The sequence below is a fragment of the Pristis pectinata genome, chromosome 5 (genome assembly GCF_009764475.1).
Source record: "Pristis pectinata isolate sPriPec2 chromosome 5, sPriPec2.1.pri, whole genome shotgun sequence".
Taxonomy (NCBI): Eukaryota; Metazoa; Chordata; class Chondrichthyes; order Rhinopristiformes; family Pristidae; genus Pristis; species Pristis pectinata.
This window is the reverse complement of record NC_067409.1, coordinates 107,940,900-107,960,961: the sequence shown is the minus strand read 5'-3', so window position 1 is coordinate 107,960,961 and position 20,062 is coordinate 107,940,900. Positions and strand designations below refer to the sequence as shown.

General features: G+C 39.2%; 1 protein-coding gene across 2 annotated transcripts in view; it reads left to right on the top strand.

Moving 5' to 3' along the window:
* hibadhb (3-hydroxyisobutyrate dehydrogenase b) overlaps window positions 1-20,062 on the top strand; it is an 89,999-nt gene that overhangs the window by 54,233 nt on the left and 15,704 nt on the right. The window contains exons 5-7 of one of the 2 annotated variants that reach the window (XM_052015819.1): window positions 4,132-4,265; window positions 4,803-4,879; window positions 10,140-11,231. In XM_052015819.1, the coding sequence (XP_051871779.1) occupies window positions 4,132-4,265; window positions 4,803-4,879; window positions 10,140-10,194 (266 nt within the window). In that variant the 3' untranslated portion in view covers window positions 10,195-11,231. Of the gene's footprint in view, window positions 1-4,131; window positions 4,266-4,802; window positions 4,880-10,139; window positions 11,232-20,062 lie in introns of those variants that run through there. The other variant, XM_052015817.1, reaches the window with a different exon arrangement.

Here is a 20,062-nt window from a genome sequence, read left to right as displayed (position 1 = left end):
ACCTCTCCCTATAACTCAGGCCCTCCTGGCAACATCCTCGTAAATCTTTTCTGCACTCTTTCCAGTTTAACCATGTCTGTCTTATAACACGGTGACCAAAACTGTACACAGTACTCCAAGTGCAGCCTCACCAGTGCCTTGTACAACTGCAACATAATGTCCCAACTCCTATACCCAAAAGCCCTGACTGATGAAGGACAGCATGCTGAATGCCTTTTTTACCACCCTGTCTACCTGTGATGCCACTTTCAATGAGCTATGCATCTTGTACTCCTAGGTCCCTCTGCTCCATTACACTCCCTAGTGCCCTACCATTCATAGTACAAGTCCATAGCTGGTTTGACTTTCCAAAATGCATCACCTCACACTTACCTGTATTGAAATCCATTTTCCAGAGGTCCAAGTCCCTGAAAGTGGCAACGGGGGTGGATATGTAGTGAGGAAGGCACATGACATGCTTGCCTTCATGGGTCAGGGCATAGAATATAAGAGTTGGGATGTTATGTTGCAACTTTACAAAATACTGGTGAGGCCACTCCTGGAGTATTGTGTACACTTCTGTTTGCCACACTATAGAAAGAACATGATTCCATTGGAGGCAGTAGAAAGGGGATTCACCAGGATGTGGTTTGGATTGGAGGACTTCAGTTATGCAGAATGATTGGATAGGCTGGGCTTGTTTTCCCTGGAGTAAAGGAGACCGAGGCGTGACCTTGTATGTAGGATTATGGGAGGCATAGATAGAGTAACTAGTCAAAACCTTTTGCCCATTGTAGGGATAACATAAACAAAAGGGTATAGTTTTAAGGTGAGAGAGAGGAGTTTTAAAGGGGATGTTGGGGTAAATTTTTTACACAGAAAGTGGCTGATTATTGGAATGTGCTGCCAGAGGAGGTGGAATCTGATACAATTACTACATTTAAGAGGCATTTAGACCGACACTTAAATAATCAAGGCATAGAAAGAATCGGTCCCAATGCGAGCAAATGGGGTTAGTGTAGAGAATTAGGTTCTGACTGGAACCTTTTAGAGAGGATGCTTCTGTGCTAAACACCATTGCCCTTTTTTCTCCATACCCCATTCCCCCTTTATTCTCATCCAATTTTGTGGTCGTTTTGGGGGGAGAAGGGAATAGGTGTTAACACAAGCACAACATGCAGCAGGTGTTCGGTGCACCAAGAGTGAATGAACAATCTGCTGTCTGCAAGGAGTTTGTACATTCTCCCTGTGTGTCTGCGTGGGTTTCCTCCGGGTGCTCCGGTTTCCTCCCACATTCCAAAGGTGTACAGGTTAGGAGTTGTGGGTGTGGTATGTTGGCGCCGGAAGCGTGGTGACACTTACTGGCTGCCCCCAGCACATTATCAGGAATGCAAAAAGACATATTTCACTGCGTGTTTTGATGTACGTGTGACAAATAAATATCTATATCTATCTATCTGTCTACTTCTGTAGAGCCTCTTCACTCTTTAAAAGAAAACATTTCCTTTCTCAAGGGACATTCCAACAAGATTTCTCCCTTATCGGTCTCGTTCCCTGAAGCAATTTTGAACAATGCCATGTTTTTGTGTTAGTGGCTTGCTACTGTTATTTTAACAGCGACTCCTTTCAGCTCAGTTTTATTTTCTATTTTTGGATTGGATTAAAGAAGCTGGATGTTGCCGGGAATGAAAGTCTGTTGTTATAAGGAGAGATTGGATAGACTGGGTTTATTCTCACTGGAACATAGGAGGCTGAGGGGTGACCTAATAGAGGTTTATAAAATTATGAGTGGCAGCGACAGAATAATTAATCTGAGTCTTTGTCCCAGGGCGTGAGAATCTAGAGCTAGAGACCAGAGGTTTCAAGTGAGATTAGAGACATTTAAAGGAGGTGTGAGGGGCAAATTTCTTTTCATAAAGGATGGTGGTTATCGGGAAGGAGCTGCCAGAGGAGCTGTTACAATACTGATATAGTTACAACTTTTAAAAGATGTTTGGACAGGTACTTGGATACCAAAGGGCATAGTGGGGTACCAGCGTAATGCAGGCAAATGGGATTAGTCCACCTGAGCATGGATGAGGTGGGCCGATAGGAGCCCCTTTCTTGCTGTGTGATTCCATTAAACAAAGTTACCGGGGAAGTGAATCATGACAGGCAGGCTGATGATTAAAAAATAATAGGGGGAAGAAAAATGCATTGTATGGTTCATAATGTACAGGAGTAGCTAATGTATTTAAAACCAATTTCAACAATCAGCAAGAGGATGCATTAATTTAAAAGTACATATTTAGCTACAAGAGCAGGCTTTTAATTAAGGACCAAAACTTCCACCCTGATTGCAACTTAAAATGGTCATCTAGAGGTATTATTCCTGTAATTGTGTAGCGTGAAACTAAATTAATTTACATTATTAAATCACTACAGTATGAGAGAGCTTTTGGGAAGGAAACTTGCTGATTGGGTCTCAAGTCGGGAGACCCGATCTCAAATTGCCATCTGTGAAACATATTCAATAATACAAAATAATAGATACAACACACAAACAAATGCAATGTAGTACTAATACAAAGTGACACTTGTGCAAAAGGCTAGACATACAAATTGCAGCTAAGAAATCATTCCAAAATACCTTCTTACGAAATGTAGTGGCAGTATCTTGTGGAACAGGGTTACAGAATTCTGCATCCCTCGAACAGGGAATAAGCATGAAGATTTAAATCAGCCACTAAATAAAGAGGTGTATTTTAAACTGATTTAGATTGACTAAGCCATTCACAGAGTCGTACATCTGTGCATTTGAAGCCTCTGGAGAACTGTCAAACACAGAAATGGGAATAACAGCAGAAACTGGTTACAAATAAAACATGGCATGGTCTTAAACCAATTGTGCATGGTTATCTTTGGCAGAATAGAAAACTAATTGAACATGATAAAGTGTAAAGTTAATTAACACACACAAGTTTGTTGATTACCTTCACAGCATTATATTGTTCTTTTGCTACCAGCTTTCCATCCCAGCTGTCTCCCTTTCAGAAAATGTCACTGGTAAACAATAGAGACACCATAACAAGTCGTAAACTGCCCTAGTGACAGCAGCCCCTAGTGAAGCTACATCTGTAGAAAATGATTGTGTCTGATTACCTTTTGAAGACAGCGGCACACACATTGCATACTAAGTGTCACTCTTGCATCGCTTTACTTCGCACCTGATGTATCGGTTCCATACTGACTAAAATATATTTCCTAAACACCGATCCACCTCTATGAAATTGGTATTTGAAGAAAAATATTTTGATGTGGCACTTATGTCTAAGAATTATGACCCTGATGACATGTTTGCATCTGTCTTGCACTTGAAGAAAGAGGTATGTATAAAACCCTTAAGAATTTGTTCAAGATCCTCTTTCTCCTTTAGCCACAACAAAGGCTTAAATAATAAGTAGGGAAAATGTAGGCAGCTTGGGGTTAACTAGAGCACACTGTTGTAAGAACAGAGTTTCAATTCGATTCACCGGACAGTTGAAATGTTAGTGTGCGCTTTTGAAGAACTGTATTACTGAGTGAGGTTTGAATGAGAAAGGAGACGAGGATTAAACTATTAATACTTGAAATGAGTTGTTGTAGGTCTGTTATTAGAAGGTTTTATCCTGGAACAGACATATGGGGCATTACCTGTCATCTGAGTTATTTTTACTCTTGTTAAATCAGAGAAAACGCATGGATATTTTTTCTTTAAAAATCTTTTCATTTTTGATCTGTTGAGTGAGTTGATGAATAGCATATTTTTTAAGGACTTATTACTAAAGATTTATCAAGCAGTTTCTCAAATTACATTTTGGCTATATTAATGTATTATTCCTTCATCTAACCTAAGTGTTTGTACAACTGAAAAACTGCAGCTGTCGAAAGATTAACCAGCTGAGGAGTGTTGTCAGCATTAGTTCAGGTCTAATAAATGAGACTATGAAGCTATATATCAATCCCTTGTCCAGAGTAAAATCTTAGCCTATGATTAATAGTATTCTATTTGCAAGCTTTGACAATGTTTGCGTAATTGTTGTGCTTGTTTTTAGATAAGGCGCGTTGAAGGGGTGCCAAAAAAAAAGAGTATTGCAATTCTTTTAAAACAAAATGCCAATGTGCTACTTTCAGGTGTCAGTGCTGCACGGGGCGGCAACCTCACGTTCATGGTTGGTGGATTGGAAGAAGAATTTAATGCAGCTAAAGAATTGCTGAGCTGTATGGGAACCAATGTAGTTTACTGTGGAGGAGTTGGAACAGGACAGGTAACAAAAAAGAAAAAATATCTAATTTAGTTCTGGAACCGTGTCATTTGATTTAAAAAATAATAAATGCTCACTATGGCGGGAATGTCTCGTATTCTCACTTTTGCAGCTATATTTTTGGAACTCTAAAGTTCTTAGAACTGATATTTTTTTGTAAGTACACGAAGACAAGCCTAGTAAATTAACTAAGCATCATTGATTTGAAAATTGTAATTACCAGTTCTGAAAGGACTTTTGGAAGTAGAATTATTTTGACTTTGACAGTGGAGGGAAATTGGTGGCAGTGAATCAACACGTTACTTTGCATCCTGCTCAAGCCATTGGAATAGCACAAGCTGGAGAATGAGCCACTGATTTTACTGTTGCATCTTGACTTATTGCCTAAATGAAATTTCACCCCCTGGCTGGGGGTGAAGTTCCTTTATATCAAACTTGTGTTTCAGCAGTAAGGGCCTTCAGCTTATTTTAAATTTCATAATCGCATGTTATTTTAAAGTTACTTACCATTTTTCTGTATTGTGTTTTTGTTACTTCTAGGCAGCAAAGATCTGTAACAACATGCTCCTCGCTATTAGTATGATTGGAACTGCTGAAGCAATGAATCTGGGAATCAGGTTTGATCGGTTTCTGTTCTACTTTTCCTTTCCCCACCGTACCAGCAATCACCACCTTTATTCACTTTGCTCTGATTGTTGTAGTTGTAGCCACTTTTGATTCAAGTCTGCCGATACCCTTACCAAATAAAAAATGTATCCGTTTCAGTCTTGAGATTTTCAGCTGACCCAACATCCAAAGCTGCCTACTTTTATGCTGAAAATGCTTCCTAATTTCTCAGCTTGAATAATATTAGCATCGTGCCCCCTTGTACTGGATGCACCAGCAGTTGAATCCTGCATCTGTCTTTTAAATTTGTAAATTTAAACACATTTTAAGTTACAGGTGTAAAGAGAGTAGATATATGGGGACTGCCACAACAATCCATTGCTAGACATGGCTGGGCCATGTCAACTTTGCCAAAGGATTATTCTGAAATTTTTTTTTTTAATTTTTGCTTTTATACAGTACCTACTATCTCCTTTAATCCATCTCGCAACAGTAAATACTATCACTTTAAGAGCATATTCTCAAAGACTGGAAACCAATATTTCTCCTGCCTCTGTTGCTCTTCCAGTTACAAATGACTCACTGAATCCAGGTCTTTTTCTCTTATTTCCTCCAATGTGATCTCTAAACATTACCTCCATCATGGGATCTACTCGCTCTCATTGCTGACTTGCAATAAATTGCTAAGTGATATTTTTCCTTTCTGCCCCAGTACTAGCTGTCGTTAAATAATCTTGGAATGAAAATTTTATCATTTGTCATTAAAATCCATCATGCACTAATATTTATTGGAGAAGAAAATCTGCAGCTCTTACCAACTCTGGCTAAATAACATGAATAAGTAAATGTCATACTTGGTTCAAGAGTCATTCAGGGCATGGACTATTAAATGTTGGCCATCTCAGCGACATCCACTCTCCCTCAATGAATAATAAATAAAAATGTCTTCCTCTAATGCCTGAACTGCTCTCAGTTGTATAAACATATTGTTGGCTCCCCCTTTTCCACATATGCGTTCAAAGATGTGGAATGGCTTCCCCATGTACACTGATAATGTATAGCTTAGTGTATCCAACATTCTGTCTTGTTCGTCTTCTCTAATATCCAGTTTTGGATGAATTATAGATTTGTTAATTTTAAGTTAACCACTCCCATTGTCCTCTACCAAAAACTTCACATTTTCCACATTGGTTCCATGCCCACTTGAGGTACCATTGGGTTACATCAGGTCTTTAGCGCATCCTATTGGAAATGAAGTTGAGCTACTACCTCTGTTTACTCTCTCACAAAAAAAACCCTTCTTCCACCTCCATATCATGGCTTATTTTTGCCCTTCTTTAATTTGTCTTTTGTTTAAATCCTCGTTGATGGCTTTGTTTCCTCAACTTGCTCCATCACGAGCTTTCCAATCTCCATAATCCATAAATTTCAACTCTTTAGGCCTATATCAAGCTCGTTAAAAGAACTGTGTTGCTCATCACCCTTGTCCGTGCCAACTAATTGAGAACACAGGACAGTGCAGCACAGGAACAGGCCCTTCGGCCCACAATGTTGTGCCAAACTTAATAAATTAGTAATCAAATGTCCAACAGAACTTATCCCTTCTGCCTACACAATGTCCAGGTCCTTCCATTTCCCAGATCCAACCATTTGGTTGCCAGTCCCAAGGTGCATTACAAATTTTGAATTATTTCCTTTGTTACATTGTTCCCATGTTCTTCCTTTCATTTTCTACCTCATCTCTCCATTTTCTACCAACTTCTTCAGCCTTGTAACCCTCAGAACTCTGTATTCTTTCAATACCGGGCCCTTATGCATTTTCTCAGTACCTTTTTTATGCCACTGATGGTATTGCCTTGAGTAGTATTCCCCCAAAACAACCTTTCATCACCGAGCTGCTAGCCAATTTTTTAACCAAGGTACCACAGCCCCTTTTATTTCTTTGGCTTCACTCTCAATGATAAGTCTTTGGTGTGGTACCATATCACCAAACACAAATTGTCCTTGAACCTTCATGCTACTTCATCAAACAATGCTGTCAAGTTAGTTTGATATGATTTGCCTTTGAAATGACTTTTAAGTTTGTAAAACTGTTACCTCAGGTCTCAAGATTAATATTCTCTCACGTGCATCATACTTGAGAATTTTTCAGTTTTGCCAATTGCCTCTGCCTCTTATGCTGGCAGAGTTTGCACCCAATTAGCTGTAAGTAAGACCATTGTTCTTCAGTTAATAATTTAAAGACAAAACTTCCTGGAAATTAATTACCAAAGACTTGCATACATGGTGGTGATCCAAGCAACTTGGAGACAGCATAGCCACTAAAAAGTGGGCAGACTATTTGTCCTGTCTGGTTTCTTTTGGCCATTGTTTTATTATTCAATACTGGAAGGATGAAAAATTAAATTAACCACAGCAGGTGCGAGACCAATCTTAAGGGGAAATTTTGTTTTGTTTTGTTACTCATCCAAGTGTTTTCGAAGCTATGAAATGCTGTACACATTTGATTTTTGATTCACCTAAAATAATATCATTTCATCAGTAGTCACATATACAGTAAGAGCAACAAATAACCTGGAGATGTGATCAGATGAGCTTAGCTTTTTTTTTAAAAGCTCTCCCCACTGAAAAATATTTTCAAAAATTTGGCTAGCATGTTTTTTTGTTAGAATTTTTGAAGTTGATACCATAATCTGTTTAGTGTTTAACATTACTGTACAGAACTGAACTAATATTTTGAGGCCTAATATATTTGCAATGCCACGTTTCGAGAATCTTGAAGGAGAAGCATCAATACTTGCAAAGGAGGAGGTTGAAATAATTATAGAATACCAAGTGCAATTTTATTCAGTCTCTCTGTGTTTGCAGCTGGCGCCCGCTATGAATGGTTCAGTTGTATTTATAGGAGCTAAATATATAACGTTTTAATGTTCTAAGTTACAGCATTTATAGTTGTTTTTCTATTCCAAATGAAAATACTTTTGAGTGGACGGTTTTAATAATTATTGACAGATTTTATGATGTGAGAAAGTATTTAAAAAACATTAAAAACACAAATCAGTTTCACTCTATTTTCAAGGCTCAGTTCTGTTTACCCCATCAGTTCTACTTCCTGTTTTCCTTCCTCTACAATCCCTCAGATAAAGCAAATACTAATCAAAGTAGCACAGTCTAGATAATTGATTCATTAGAGAAATAACTGTTTCCATTCATTTATTTTAACTTTATTTCCAATGTGTACATTCCATTAAAAAGCAGTAAGCAGAACTACCTCTGAGTTACTAGCAAATTGTTCTTGCATTGTTTTTAATAGTTTTCTGAAAGAAGGACTGTTTAAAAGTATGTTATTGTGTTTTTTTTAAACCAATTTTTTTCAACTTTTGTGAGGGTGTTTTTTCCTATTTACATTGCCATGAGTGCTCTCCAATGTTTATTTTGAGAGCTTGATATTCAACAAGAGTTATCTCTGTTAAATGTGTTCCTGTCCACAGCTGATGTTTACAGGTTAGAGTAATATCTGCCAGTGGAAACCTCCTTCCATCCTCCCCACTCCTACAATGCTTAGTTGTCCACCGCATATTGTGGTTACCCCAGAGTGAGCTGCGTTATTGATCTTTGAATAAATTAAGAGTTTGAAAGGCTGCTGGTTATTGAAATAACCCATTGTTGTCTTTCTGCACCATTCACGTGAACATGCATGTGAACATATCGACAGGTGAAACAGGAGCAGGAGTCGGCCATTCAGTCCTTAGTCCTGCTCTTCCATACAGTAAAATCATGACTGATCTCTTGCAACCTTCAACTCCATGTTCCCATTTACCCAGAGTAACTCTTCACCTTTTGCTTGTCAAATATCTATCTACCTCTTCCCTTTAACAATATTTAAAGGTTCTGTTTCCACAGCCCTTTGAGCATGAGAGTTCCAAGGACTCTTGACTCTCTGAAAGAAAAAAATTTGCCTTTCTGCTGCGGATTTTTTTTGTTCTCCAGCCTCTCCTTTAGCCCAGTGGCACCCACTCCACTCTGTTATGGTTTTCCCTTGTATTACCTTAATGCACTGTTGTAATGAAATGATCTGTACGGACAGTAGGCAAGACAGGTTTTTCACTGTACCTCGGTACATGTGACAATAACAAACCAATTTACCAACTTACCACTGTCACTACCTGTGTAACAAATACTGAGAGATTATGGATGAGAGAGATCTTAGTGATTTGATATGAAGACTGATTGGTCTGTCATCAATGAACAGGGTCAAACACTAACATAAAAATGTAAGGCAAGTCTATGATCTTAATCTTAAAAGACAAACTTTAAAGGCAAAATCAACCTAATTTTCTTTTTAGTGGAATAATGTGTAATTAACATACTTGCAGTATCCTAGCCTCTAATGACTACCTTAGTTGTCTTCTCTATATTTCTCTAATACAGTAATAAAATCCTGAATTATGTAGTTCTGTCTACATTGGGCAGCAGATTTCATTTTGCAATTGCAATTTTAACGCAACAATATCTACTGATCAGGACATTTTATTATAATTTGAAGATGTGATTGTTCAGCTACCGTGGCCTTGCCTCAGATGTGAGGCCATTCCTCCCTATTAAGTTGTCATCATGAAACAGAGATAAAAGAGGAGTTAAGCCAGAAGAGACTAATTGGATTGTCAATATATTCTGCCATTTACATTTTAAAAGCAACCCTCTGGAACAGCCAATTGTGATCTTTATTCGGTCATTGAAACTGTAGATTGATAAAGTACAGAGTGCTACTTTTGCTATGTTTGTGCCATTTGGTCCCACAAATTATTTTGCTGCTACCTATTAAAATCCACTTAATACAAAGCACTGATCATTTTAATTTTTAAGTGAGGAATATTATAGCTTTGGCTGCTTAATATTGAATATTGGATCATTTGAAGCCAGGCAGAAAAGCATCTTTCCCATTGTAAATCCCTTGTAAACGAACAGGGAAATAAAAATGAATTATCACGATAGTCATAACATTTATACAGCTACACTCACTTTGTGGTGGGATTTTGCAGTGGGTGGGATGCAGACGAGGAGTGATGTGTGCCATTACTCAGAATATGTAAAACAATATATTTGCCCAAAATGTGTAAATAATAAAGTATAATTGTTTTTCATCTGTGAATTGGATAGATTCATTGGGGTTTGGGGTATTCTTGTATGCATTTTAATAATCAGATCAGATATCTTTGTTAGTCACATGTACATCGAAACACACAGTGAAATGCATCTTTCTGGGGGCAGCCCGCAAGTGTCGCCACGCTTCCGGCGCCAACACAGCATGCCCACAGCTTCCTAACCCGTACATCTTTGGAACGTGGGAGGAAACCGGAGCACCTGGAGGAAACCCATGCAGACACGGGGAGAACATACAAACTCCTTACAGACAGCGGCGGGAATTGAACCCGGGTCGCTGGCTCTGTAGTAGTGTTACGCTAACCGCTACACTAGAAGTGAGAAATGAAAATACATGAAATTATAGTTTTCAAAATCAAACTAAAATGGACTAGATTTATCAACTTGTCATGTAAATCATAAAAGTGTAAAATGTAAGTCTTGTAGTGTCATAGAGTTGCACAGGACAAAAAGGGACCCTTCACCCCACCACATCCATGCTGACCTTTTTGCCTATCTATACTATTCCCATTTGCCCACGCAAGGTCTGTATCCTATACCTTTCCTGTTTCTGTGCCTGTCTAGTTTTCTGTTAAATGTAGTTAAGAGAGGTGGTGAAATCTGATCCCACTACCTCCTCTGGCAGCACATCCCAGATATCAATTACTGTGCGTGAGTGTGTGTAAGTATGTATAAAAACATACCATGGGAAAAATGTTCTGGCTATGCCTTTTATAATTTTATTTACCTCTATCAAGTCACCGCACTTCAGGGAGGATGTGGTCGTGCTGGAGAGAGTGCAGAGGAGATTCACCAGAATATTGCTTGGATTGGAGGGCTTTAGTTATGAGGAGAGATTGGATAGGCTGCGCTTGTTTTCCCTGGAGTAAAGGAGGCTGAGAGGTTACATTTTTCATCACTTTGCTGATGTTTGAGTGGATTGTTGGGGTAATACTAGAGAAATAAAGGACTGCAGATGCTGGAATCTAGATGAAAACCACGATGATGCTGGAGGAACTCAGCAGGCCAGGCAGCATCCATGGAGAAAAGCAGGTGGTCAACGTTTCGGGTCAGGACCCTTCTTCAGGACTAAAGATAGGAAAAGGGGAAGCCCGATATATAGGAGGGAAAAGCAGAGCAGTGATAGGTGGACAAAAGAGGGGAGGCGGGGTGGGCACAAGGTGGTGATAGGTAGATGCAGGTAAGAGATAGTGATAGGCAGGTGTGGGGGAGGAGGGGAGAGCAGATCCACTGGGGGATGGGTCAAAGGTACAGAGAGAAAGGAAAAAAGGGGGTAGAAAAAAGAGAGGCTAGGAAAGGGAAGAAGAGAAGAAGTGTGGTGAGGGGGGGTGTTGTGGAGAAGGGGGGCAAGGATTACTTAAAGTGGGAGAATTCATTGTTCATGCTGTTAGGCTGCAAGGTTCCAAGACAGAAAATGAGGTGCTGTTCCTCCAGTTTGCGCTTGGAGATCTCCTAGCAGTGGGGGAGGCCGAGGACTGGCATATCAGTGATAGTGTGGGATGGGGAGTTGAAGTGACTGGCAACGGGGAGATGCAGATCATGGTTACAGACGGAGTGCAGCTGTTCTGCGAAACAGTCACCTGGTCTGCGTTTGGTCTCACCAATGTAGAGGAGGCCAGACTTGGAGCACCGAAAGCAGTAGATGATACTAAGGGAGGTGGAGGTGAATCTCTGTCTCACCTGAAAGGACTGTTTGGGTCCCTGGATGGAGGTGATGATTGACTGCTTTACTGAACACCTCTGTTCAGTTGGCAGGCATGAGCCCAAGCTTCCAGTTCCCTTGTTCCAATTTGACCTGTTTGCTCTTGGCCTACACTCTTCCAGAGGTGCTCAGTAGAGCTAGAGGAACAGCACTCATCTTCCCACTACACTTCCATTAGTCTTCTGAACTTAACAACTGAGTTCAACAATTTCCAACTCTTCTTCCAAATTTTGTGGTAATTTCACATAATCATTTGGATCTGCACTTGCTTTATACTTTTGTTACTGGTCACTAGCATCCCTTTTGCTCTTTAATCTCTCCCATCACAAAACATTCCCTTTTGTTCACTCCTCCCCTTTCCCTGCATCTTGAAACCTGTTTACATTAACTATTCCTTGTTCTGAGGTGAGATCACAACACATTAACTCCATTTCTCTCTCCATGGTTGTTGCCTGATTAGCATTCTCTGCTTATGTTAGAAATTGGCCACATTGTATTTATCCTGTATTTTGTCAACAGGAAATGCCTTAGAAATGTTTGACTTTATTGGCTAGATATATTGAATCATCCTGGCTTGAGCCGTGCTAGGATGTTATCAAGATCCATTGTCTTTGCTGTATCCTATCTATTCAGCAGTTTATTGACATCATGGATATTTAGATTTGCTTCCTGAATTTTGATAACCTCAGAAGAAGCCTGGGATGGATCCTCCATTTGTTACTTCTGGCTGAAGGTGACAAGAGATAATTTAGCCTCTTGCACTCTTGCTGGGTTCCATGATTATTGAGGATGGGGAAGTTTATGGGTCTGCCTGCTCCACTTTTGAATCATCCACCATCATTCATGGCTGGATGTGACAACTCTGATCTGTTGATTGTGGGAGTTATTCAGCTTCACCAGTTGCTCGCTGCTTCCCCTATTTTATATAGTTGTAGTCCTGAGCTGTTTCTTCAGCGGTTTGGCACTTCACTTTTAGGCATGCCTCCAGCTACTCTTGTTATGCTCACCATACTCCTCATCGAACCAGGTTTGGTCCTTTGATTTGATGTAAAGTTAGAGGAAAAGTGAAGGTAAAGCCAGCAATTTCTTTCCATGTAGCCAGCATGGATGGGTCATGACAGATAGCAATGGGTAGATGATTGGTCACCATTGCTGATTAAGACTTGTTAAATTTAAATAAGTAATTGAATTTAATTTCTCTCTTTGCAAAGATGAGAGTTAATCTCCAGATCAATAATCCCAGTTTTAGGATTACAAATGCAGTAACATATCCATAATGTTACCACCCACCAAAGATAGAGGTAAACTAACCATACCCAGAATGTCACGTTGTGTCCATTTATGTCTTCAATTACCCAAAGTATGATAAGTACTGTCAAGGGACTTCAGCACTGAAACTTATTCACTCTTGTTCTTATGGCCACCTTTGTCTCTTAGTCCAACCTTGTTTTCCTCTATTTTTTATTTCCTGTATGTGATTTAACATTGAAGTTAGTGTTCTAACTTGCAGCTTGCTTCAGATTGTCGAATGCTCCATAAAAAAATGTTTGGTGAGATTGATTAAGGGGTTGCTTGCTTGTTTGCTTTGCACAGGCTTGGATAACCCTTTTGATTCTCCAACTTTCAGCAACTTCTGCAGCAAAGTGCCATTGATATTAGGTTGCCATATGGAGAGTTTGTTCTCCAACTACAAGAAGTTGTTGGCACGCACTTCCTTTAACATTTCAAACTTCCATATTGCGACGCTTGCTCTCCTTTGGCCAATAGCAGAGTCCTCAGCCTAAAGTTTTGCGGATTTATATCTGTGCAAACTTGTATTCTTTCATTGGGTTGCTAATGCTGTCTGACCTACAAATTGTCTCCTTAAGACTGATCATCATCTTGTGTTGGCTTTTGGAATGAGCGATCTTGAAACTCTTGTTGTTGCATTTACTTACATAGAATTACTGAGACGGATCTTCTGCTGACTCTGAGGTTGCTGACCACCTGTTTCTTCCAGTGTGCTCTCAAATGCACCCTTCCGCTGGGGGCTCCCAGCATATTATCTATGTCATACAACAGGGCCTTATCCAGCATGGGTGTCTAACAGCACTCTGTCAATAGCTTTGAGGGTTGGTGAGGCACTGGTTGTCATTGCTACCACTGAAAATGCATGCTTGGTGGCTGTCTTCAACATTTGCATTCAAAAGCAGGAGGTAAATATTAAAAAGTGTTCATTTAAAAATAATTAAAGCAACAAGGATACAGACATAATGTGGGCAAATGGGATTGGTGTAGATGGGCAAAAAGGTCGTTGTGGATATGGTTGGTTGAAGGGCCCATTTCTGTGCTGTACAACTCTGTGACTTCATGGCATTTGGCTAGTAAAACAAGCTTTTCCTTATGTTGTCTCCAAGTTTGTTAATCATCTTAAATGTGTGCCCTCTCATTGATCCATCACCTGTTGGAAGTAGTTTCTCTTCATTTAAATTGTTTATAATTTTTAAACAATATGAAGCCTTATTACCTTGTCATTGCAAACATGTCTAGTCTTCATCTAGCTGTGTAGTGATAATGCATTTAATTACATTCTATTAAAATTTTTCTGTACTTTCTCAAAAGCACTTGGATCGTTCCTAATACTTAGGCCCAGAACTAACCAAATTAGTACTTGTAAGTCCATAAATCCATACAGATTTAACACAACTTCTTCTGAATTCTTCTACTTCTAAAGCTAAGGACCCCTATATGTTTCATTAACTGCACTGTTAACCTGCTACCATCGAAGGTTTGGGCACAAGCCTCAGTCCTCTCTAATATAAAACAAGAGAAATTGCTTGAAAAATACAGCAGGTCAGGCAGCATCTCTGGAGAGAGAATCTGTTAATGTTTCAGGTGGATGACCTTTTATCATAACCGGAAAAAGTTGTAAATAGATTTTAAGATGTAAACAAGTCAGAAGGGAAGAACAAAGGGGGGAAATCTATGAGGGGGAGAGGCAGGAGAAATTAAACAGTGATAGTAAACGGTCAATATGGTTTTTAGTTGGATAATAAGGAAACAAAAAGGCATTGTCAGTTTAGGAAGCAGAATGATTATCTGAAATTACCAGAAGAAACATTGTGGATGCTGGATATCTGAAATAAAATGTTGATTATCTAAAAATGTTGAATTTAGTGTTGAGCCCAGAGAACTGTATTGTGATTTGTTGGATAACAAGGTGCTGTTTCATAATCTTATGCTGGAGTTAATTGGAACAATGCAGAAGATAGAGTGGGATGGGGACTTTAAGTGACAGACAAGTAGATCTCAGTGTCTTGTTTACTGACTGAACTGAGGCGTTCCACAAAGTGGTGATCCAATCTGCATTGGATCTCCCAAGTAGAAGAGACCAAATCATGAGAAGTGAATAAGTGTACAATTGTTTTTCATGTTTCCAGCACTGCAGTTTTTGGCTCTAAACAGAGATTAGCTTGGTGGCTAAAGATTAAAGTAGGGCTAACGTGTATGGCCTCGCATTGAAAGGAAGTAATTAATGATGTTTTTATAATAATCTGTAATGAAGTCCCCCTTTAATAATGACCCAGAAAACACAATAGACGGCCACAAATCTCAGTTTGCAGATGAGGCAAAGAGTAATCACTCAATAGATAATGCAGGTGGAAGCATAAAACTTCAAAGTTATGTTAGATTAAACAAACCTGTGTCAAATGAGTTTCAGCGCAGGTAAAGGTGAGGACGTATATTTTGGACCAAAACTAGATAGATCTGAGTTCTAGCATTTCAATTCTTTTTTTAAGCAAAAAGGTGGAAGTCCAAAGCAATTCAGATATCCATATGCATAGATCACCAAAATGTAGTGATCAGGTATTACAAAATAACCAGAAAGCTAGTAAAATGAAAACCTTCACATCTTGGGTTACAATATAAAGAGAATAAAAGACACAAAATGCTGGAAATACTCAGCAAGTCAGATGGTATCTGTGGAAAGAGAGACAGAGTTAATAATTCAGGTCGAAGAAAAGCAGTTCAGATAAAGAGTCTTTGATCAGAATGTAAAGGAATAATTAGAGCAGATATACAAAGCTGATCTCATCTTGAGTACTGTGTACCAGTTGATCCATCCATCAAAGGAGAATATACTGGAAAGCCTGCACCATGATATGAATGGAGTTCAAGGAGTAGATTATGAGGAAAGATCCGAGACCTAGGTTAGTATTCCCTGCAATTTGGAGTTGTTACAGGTTATTCAATGCAGATTTATACAGTATTGAAAAAGTCAATTGAAAGAAATTTTCTCAGCTGTTGGGACATTTGGTGTGTAAAATCAGTGCCTTGTCATTCTGGTGAGTGGTCAGGCAATGGCTCCATACCTTTCATGAACAGCCCTCTCACAAAAGCAATGGATGCTATCGCAATTAATCTTAAATTTAAGTATTATTTTGTGTATTTTTTTTATTTTACAGAACTGAAATGAAACCTACCAGGTCAGTTTAAAACTAGTCATTTAGTGCTAATGTTAATCAGTTAACATTGTTATGGACTCAGTGAAAGTCCCTTTAAGATAGAGAGTGTGTGTGTATATGTGTGTGGGGCGTGCTTACGTCAATAGAAGATAAAGGACGTAATGACGTTGTTGAAGAAGTCAGAAGAAGAAGAGAGAGAGAGAAGGGAGAGAGACACCAGCCTGCTTGTTTTCTCTATCGATGGATGAGAAACAATAACTGTGTTTGCCACTGAAATCCATGTATGGAAGTTGGAAGTAATCCGGTGGAGTTCACTTTGTTGCTGACCTGTAGAGGGAAACAGGTATTTGTGTGTGGACGACCATGGTTCGGATGCTTTTCGGGGTGAGGAAGTCACTACCGAGTAAACACTGAAGTGTCGTTTGGGTTCCATCGTGGAACATTTGGATTTCATATGTACTCTCTCTATGTTTTTCTACATCTACATCTTATCTTCAGACAACGGTGGTTGTTGAAGAAGCCCTTGCTCATGTTTCACCTTATGGCTTGCGGAACTGAACTTTAAGAACCATTCAGGAACTGGGAGTTTTGGACTTTGTCACACACACACACACACACACACGACGAGTTTAGTTTTGGGGATAACGTTCGAGGTTTAACATTTTTGAATTCTAACATACTAACATTTTTTTTTAACTTTTATTTTACGTATTATCATAAGTAGTGATTAATAAAATAGTTTTTAACACTGAATCATGCTCAGTGTGTTTCTTTTGTTGCTGGTTTGTGACAAAATGCTTTTCAAAAAGTAGTACTATGCTAATTGAATCATGAACGCAATGTGGGTGTGATGGTTCCGGTCTTTGCATCTCTTTGCAACTCGCCTTTGACTATTTGCAATTAATTTATACAGCCATTGAGTTTTGGTGGTTACGGAAGAACAAACTGAATTGTGGAATAAAAGCACCAAATGCTGGAAACATTTAGCTGGTCAGGATTTATCTGTGGAAAGAGAAAACAGTTAATGTTTCAACACAATGACCTTTCATCTCTGATTCTCATCCCTCAGATGCTGCCTGACCTGAACATTTTATGTTTTCATGTCACCTGCATTTTGCTTTTGGGAAATTGAATTATATGTGATAACAAAACAAATTCTGAAATCTAATGTAATTATAAGCTCGAAGCAGTAGCCTGGTTTGTAGCCTTAGGGCTGTTTTTAGTTGAGCACTGTTGTTAAACATCCAGTTAAATCTGTTGTTTCTGCTTCTCTGTCATATTGAGCTTCTAGGACAATGCCCCTTCTTTCTACTCTCCCTCTCTCTTCCCTGTTTCTTGTGTTTCTCCCCACTACAACCCCACCTCACCACAAGCAACCCTAGTCCCCAACTGTCTACTTCCACGGCGCTCTGTTTCTCTCTCCTGACTCTCCACTCCTCACCTCATCCTAGCACCCCTTGATCACTGACAGTTGTACCTGTGCCCCTTGGTTAAGCCATGCCACCCGCTCTCTTCTGCTTTGCTGCTCTTTGTTTTCAGATTGTTCCAAGGTTAAGGGTGATAATACATTCAGAGTTTCTGCTAACAGGCAGCAAAGTTGCATAGTTGGGAGCTACTCCATTTGAGAATAAGATTCAATTTAGACACACTTAAACAGTTACCAAATTGGGTAGTGAAGTCTAACACTTTAAAGAAGACTGGCAGAGAGGAACCACTGGACATATTGAATTTTGCTGTAGTTTTACTGTTATTTCCCCCTTGGCCAATGTTAGATGGCAATCTGCAATACAGAAACCTGAAGCAGTTTGTTATGCATTTACCAATCATTACTATTGTCTGGACCTGACAGTAAAGGATTATAAGCCCTTTGGGTGTTTAGTTTCATGCAGTTCTGAAGATGCAGTTCTTCAGAAAAACCATCAGCGGTTTCCTTTTATTATCTGCAGTATATTTTTTTTTGTAAGTGAAAGTAGAATGAATGGGTGACCATTTTAGATCAACTACGACAATTAGAATTGTCTACTTTCTTTTTTCACATTTAGGGTTGCTTTTCTTTCTGACCGAGCACAATTTGGAGTGTTATGCTGTTAATCTATTCGTGCTTCAATGCTTTTGATGCCACTTCTCAACCTAGAAAATAGACCTGGCATATAGCAGATCCTGGGAAGATCAACTGGCCACTCGGGAGACAGTTTTTTTTCACACAGCAGTACCTCAGTTGATTTTCCACAGGATTATGGTAATACCCTATTATTTGCCAAAGTTGAATTCCTTTCAATGAATGTAAGAGAAGTAGTGTAGAATTTATCTTATCAGGAAATAATGAATTATTTTCAAAGCAAAAAGACTACAGTCAAATAAGATACTGAAATAATTGTCTTTAAAAAAAAATTAAATAAAATGAATTTTAATTTGACAACAGACATTTTAATTATATTTATCTTTGAACATAAAACACAATAGGCATAGGTTTAAGTTCAGAGGCGAGAGATTTAAAAGGGACAGCTTCTTCACGCAAAGGGTGGTACATATTTGGATTGAGCTGCCAGAAATAGTGGTTGAGGCCCGCACATTAGCAACATTTAAAAGCCATCTAGATGGCAGGCACGATAGCATAGTGGTTAGCATAACGCTTTACAGCGCCAGTGACCCGGGTTCAAATCCAGCCACTGTCTGTAAGGAGCTTGTACGTTCTCCCCATGTCTGTGTGGCTTTCCTCCGGGTGCTCCGGTTTCCTCCCACATTCCAAAGACGTACAGGTTAGGAAGTTATGGGCATGCTATGTTGACGCTGGAAGCGTGGCGACACTTGTGGGCTGCCCCCCAAAATCACTACGCAAAAGATGTATTTCACTATGTGTTTCGATGTACATGTGACTAATAAAGATCTTATCTTAGATAAATACATGGATAGGAGAGGTTTAGAGGGCTATGGGCCAAACGCGGGCAGATGGGACTAGCTCACTGGGCAACATAGTCGGCATGGACGAGTTGGGCCGAAGGGCCCGTTTCCATACTGTATGACCCTGTGATGATTTTGTCCACTCACTTATTGGTCATTTTTCTGCTGTGTATTTGACATACCCGAGGTAGGTACCAGATCAATTTAAAATAAAACTTAGTCATTCAGTGAAATACTTCTTTCAGTTTGCATACCATACACAAAAATAATTTGTTGGGTCTTTATCACTTTCAGAGGAAGTAATTCCTTCAGTGAACATCATATACACTTGCATTCAGATGAATCACAGTCAGTCAAATCATAGCAGCAACAGCATTGATACAAACCATTTAATATAGAAGAATATTTCGTATTGTTTCCCAGATATAAATGGATGATGAGCCGAAAAAGGTGATCATTGGTGACTGACCAGGATTTGTCAAAGGGGTGGAATTAAAGACAGGAATGATGTGAGGAAATTGATTTTCACGAGGGGGGATTTTTGAGCAAAGGACCTGATATGCTGAAGTTGCAGTTATCAATGATGAGGGAGAGAATGAAATTAGAGAAACAAAAAGCTTCTGTGGGGTTTGTGAATCAGAATCAGATTTACTATCACTATCTTATGACGTGAAATTTGTTGTTTACAGCAACAGTACAGTGCAAAGACATAAGATTACTGTAACTTACAAAATAAATAGTGCAAAAAAAGAAATTAGGGGTTCATGGATCATTCAGAAATCTGATGGTGGAGGGGAAGAAGCTGTTGGTACCCTGAGATGGTGGTGTGGCCCTGAAGTGATTTAGACATAAATCTGAGGGTGCATGGAACTTGGTGGAAGATTAGGTAAAAAGATGGCAGTGAGTTTTGAATCAGCTCCTTAAAATTTTAAGGATAGAGAGCTGGACAGGAGAGAGTTGAATATGGAGATCACAAGGCTTTG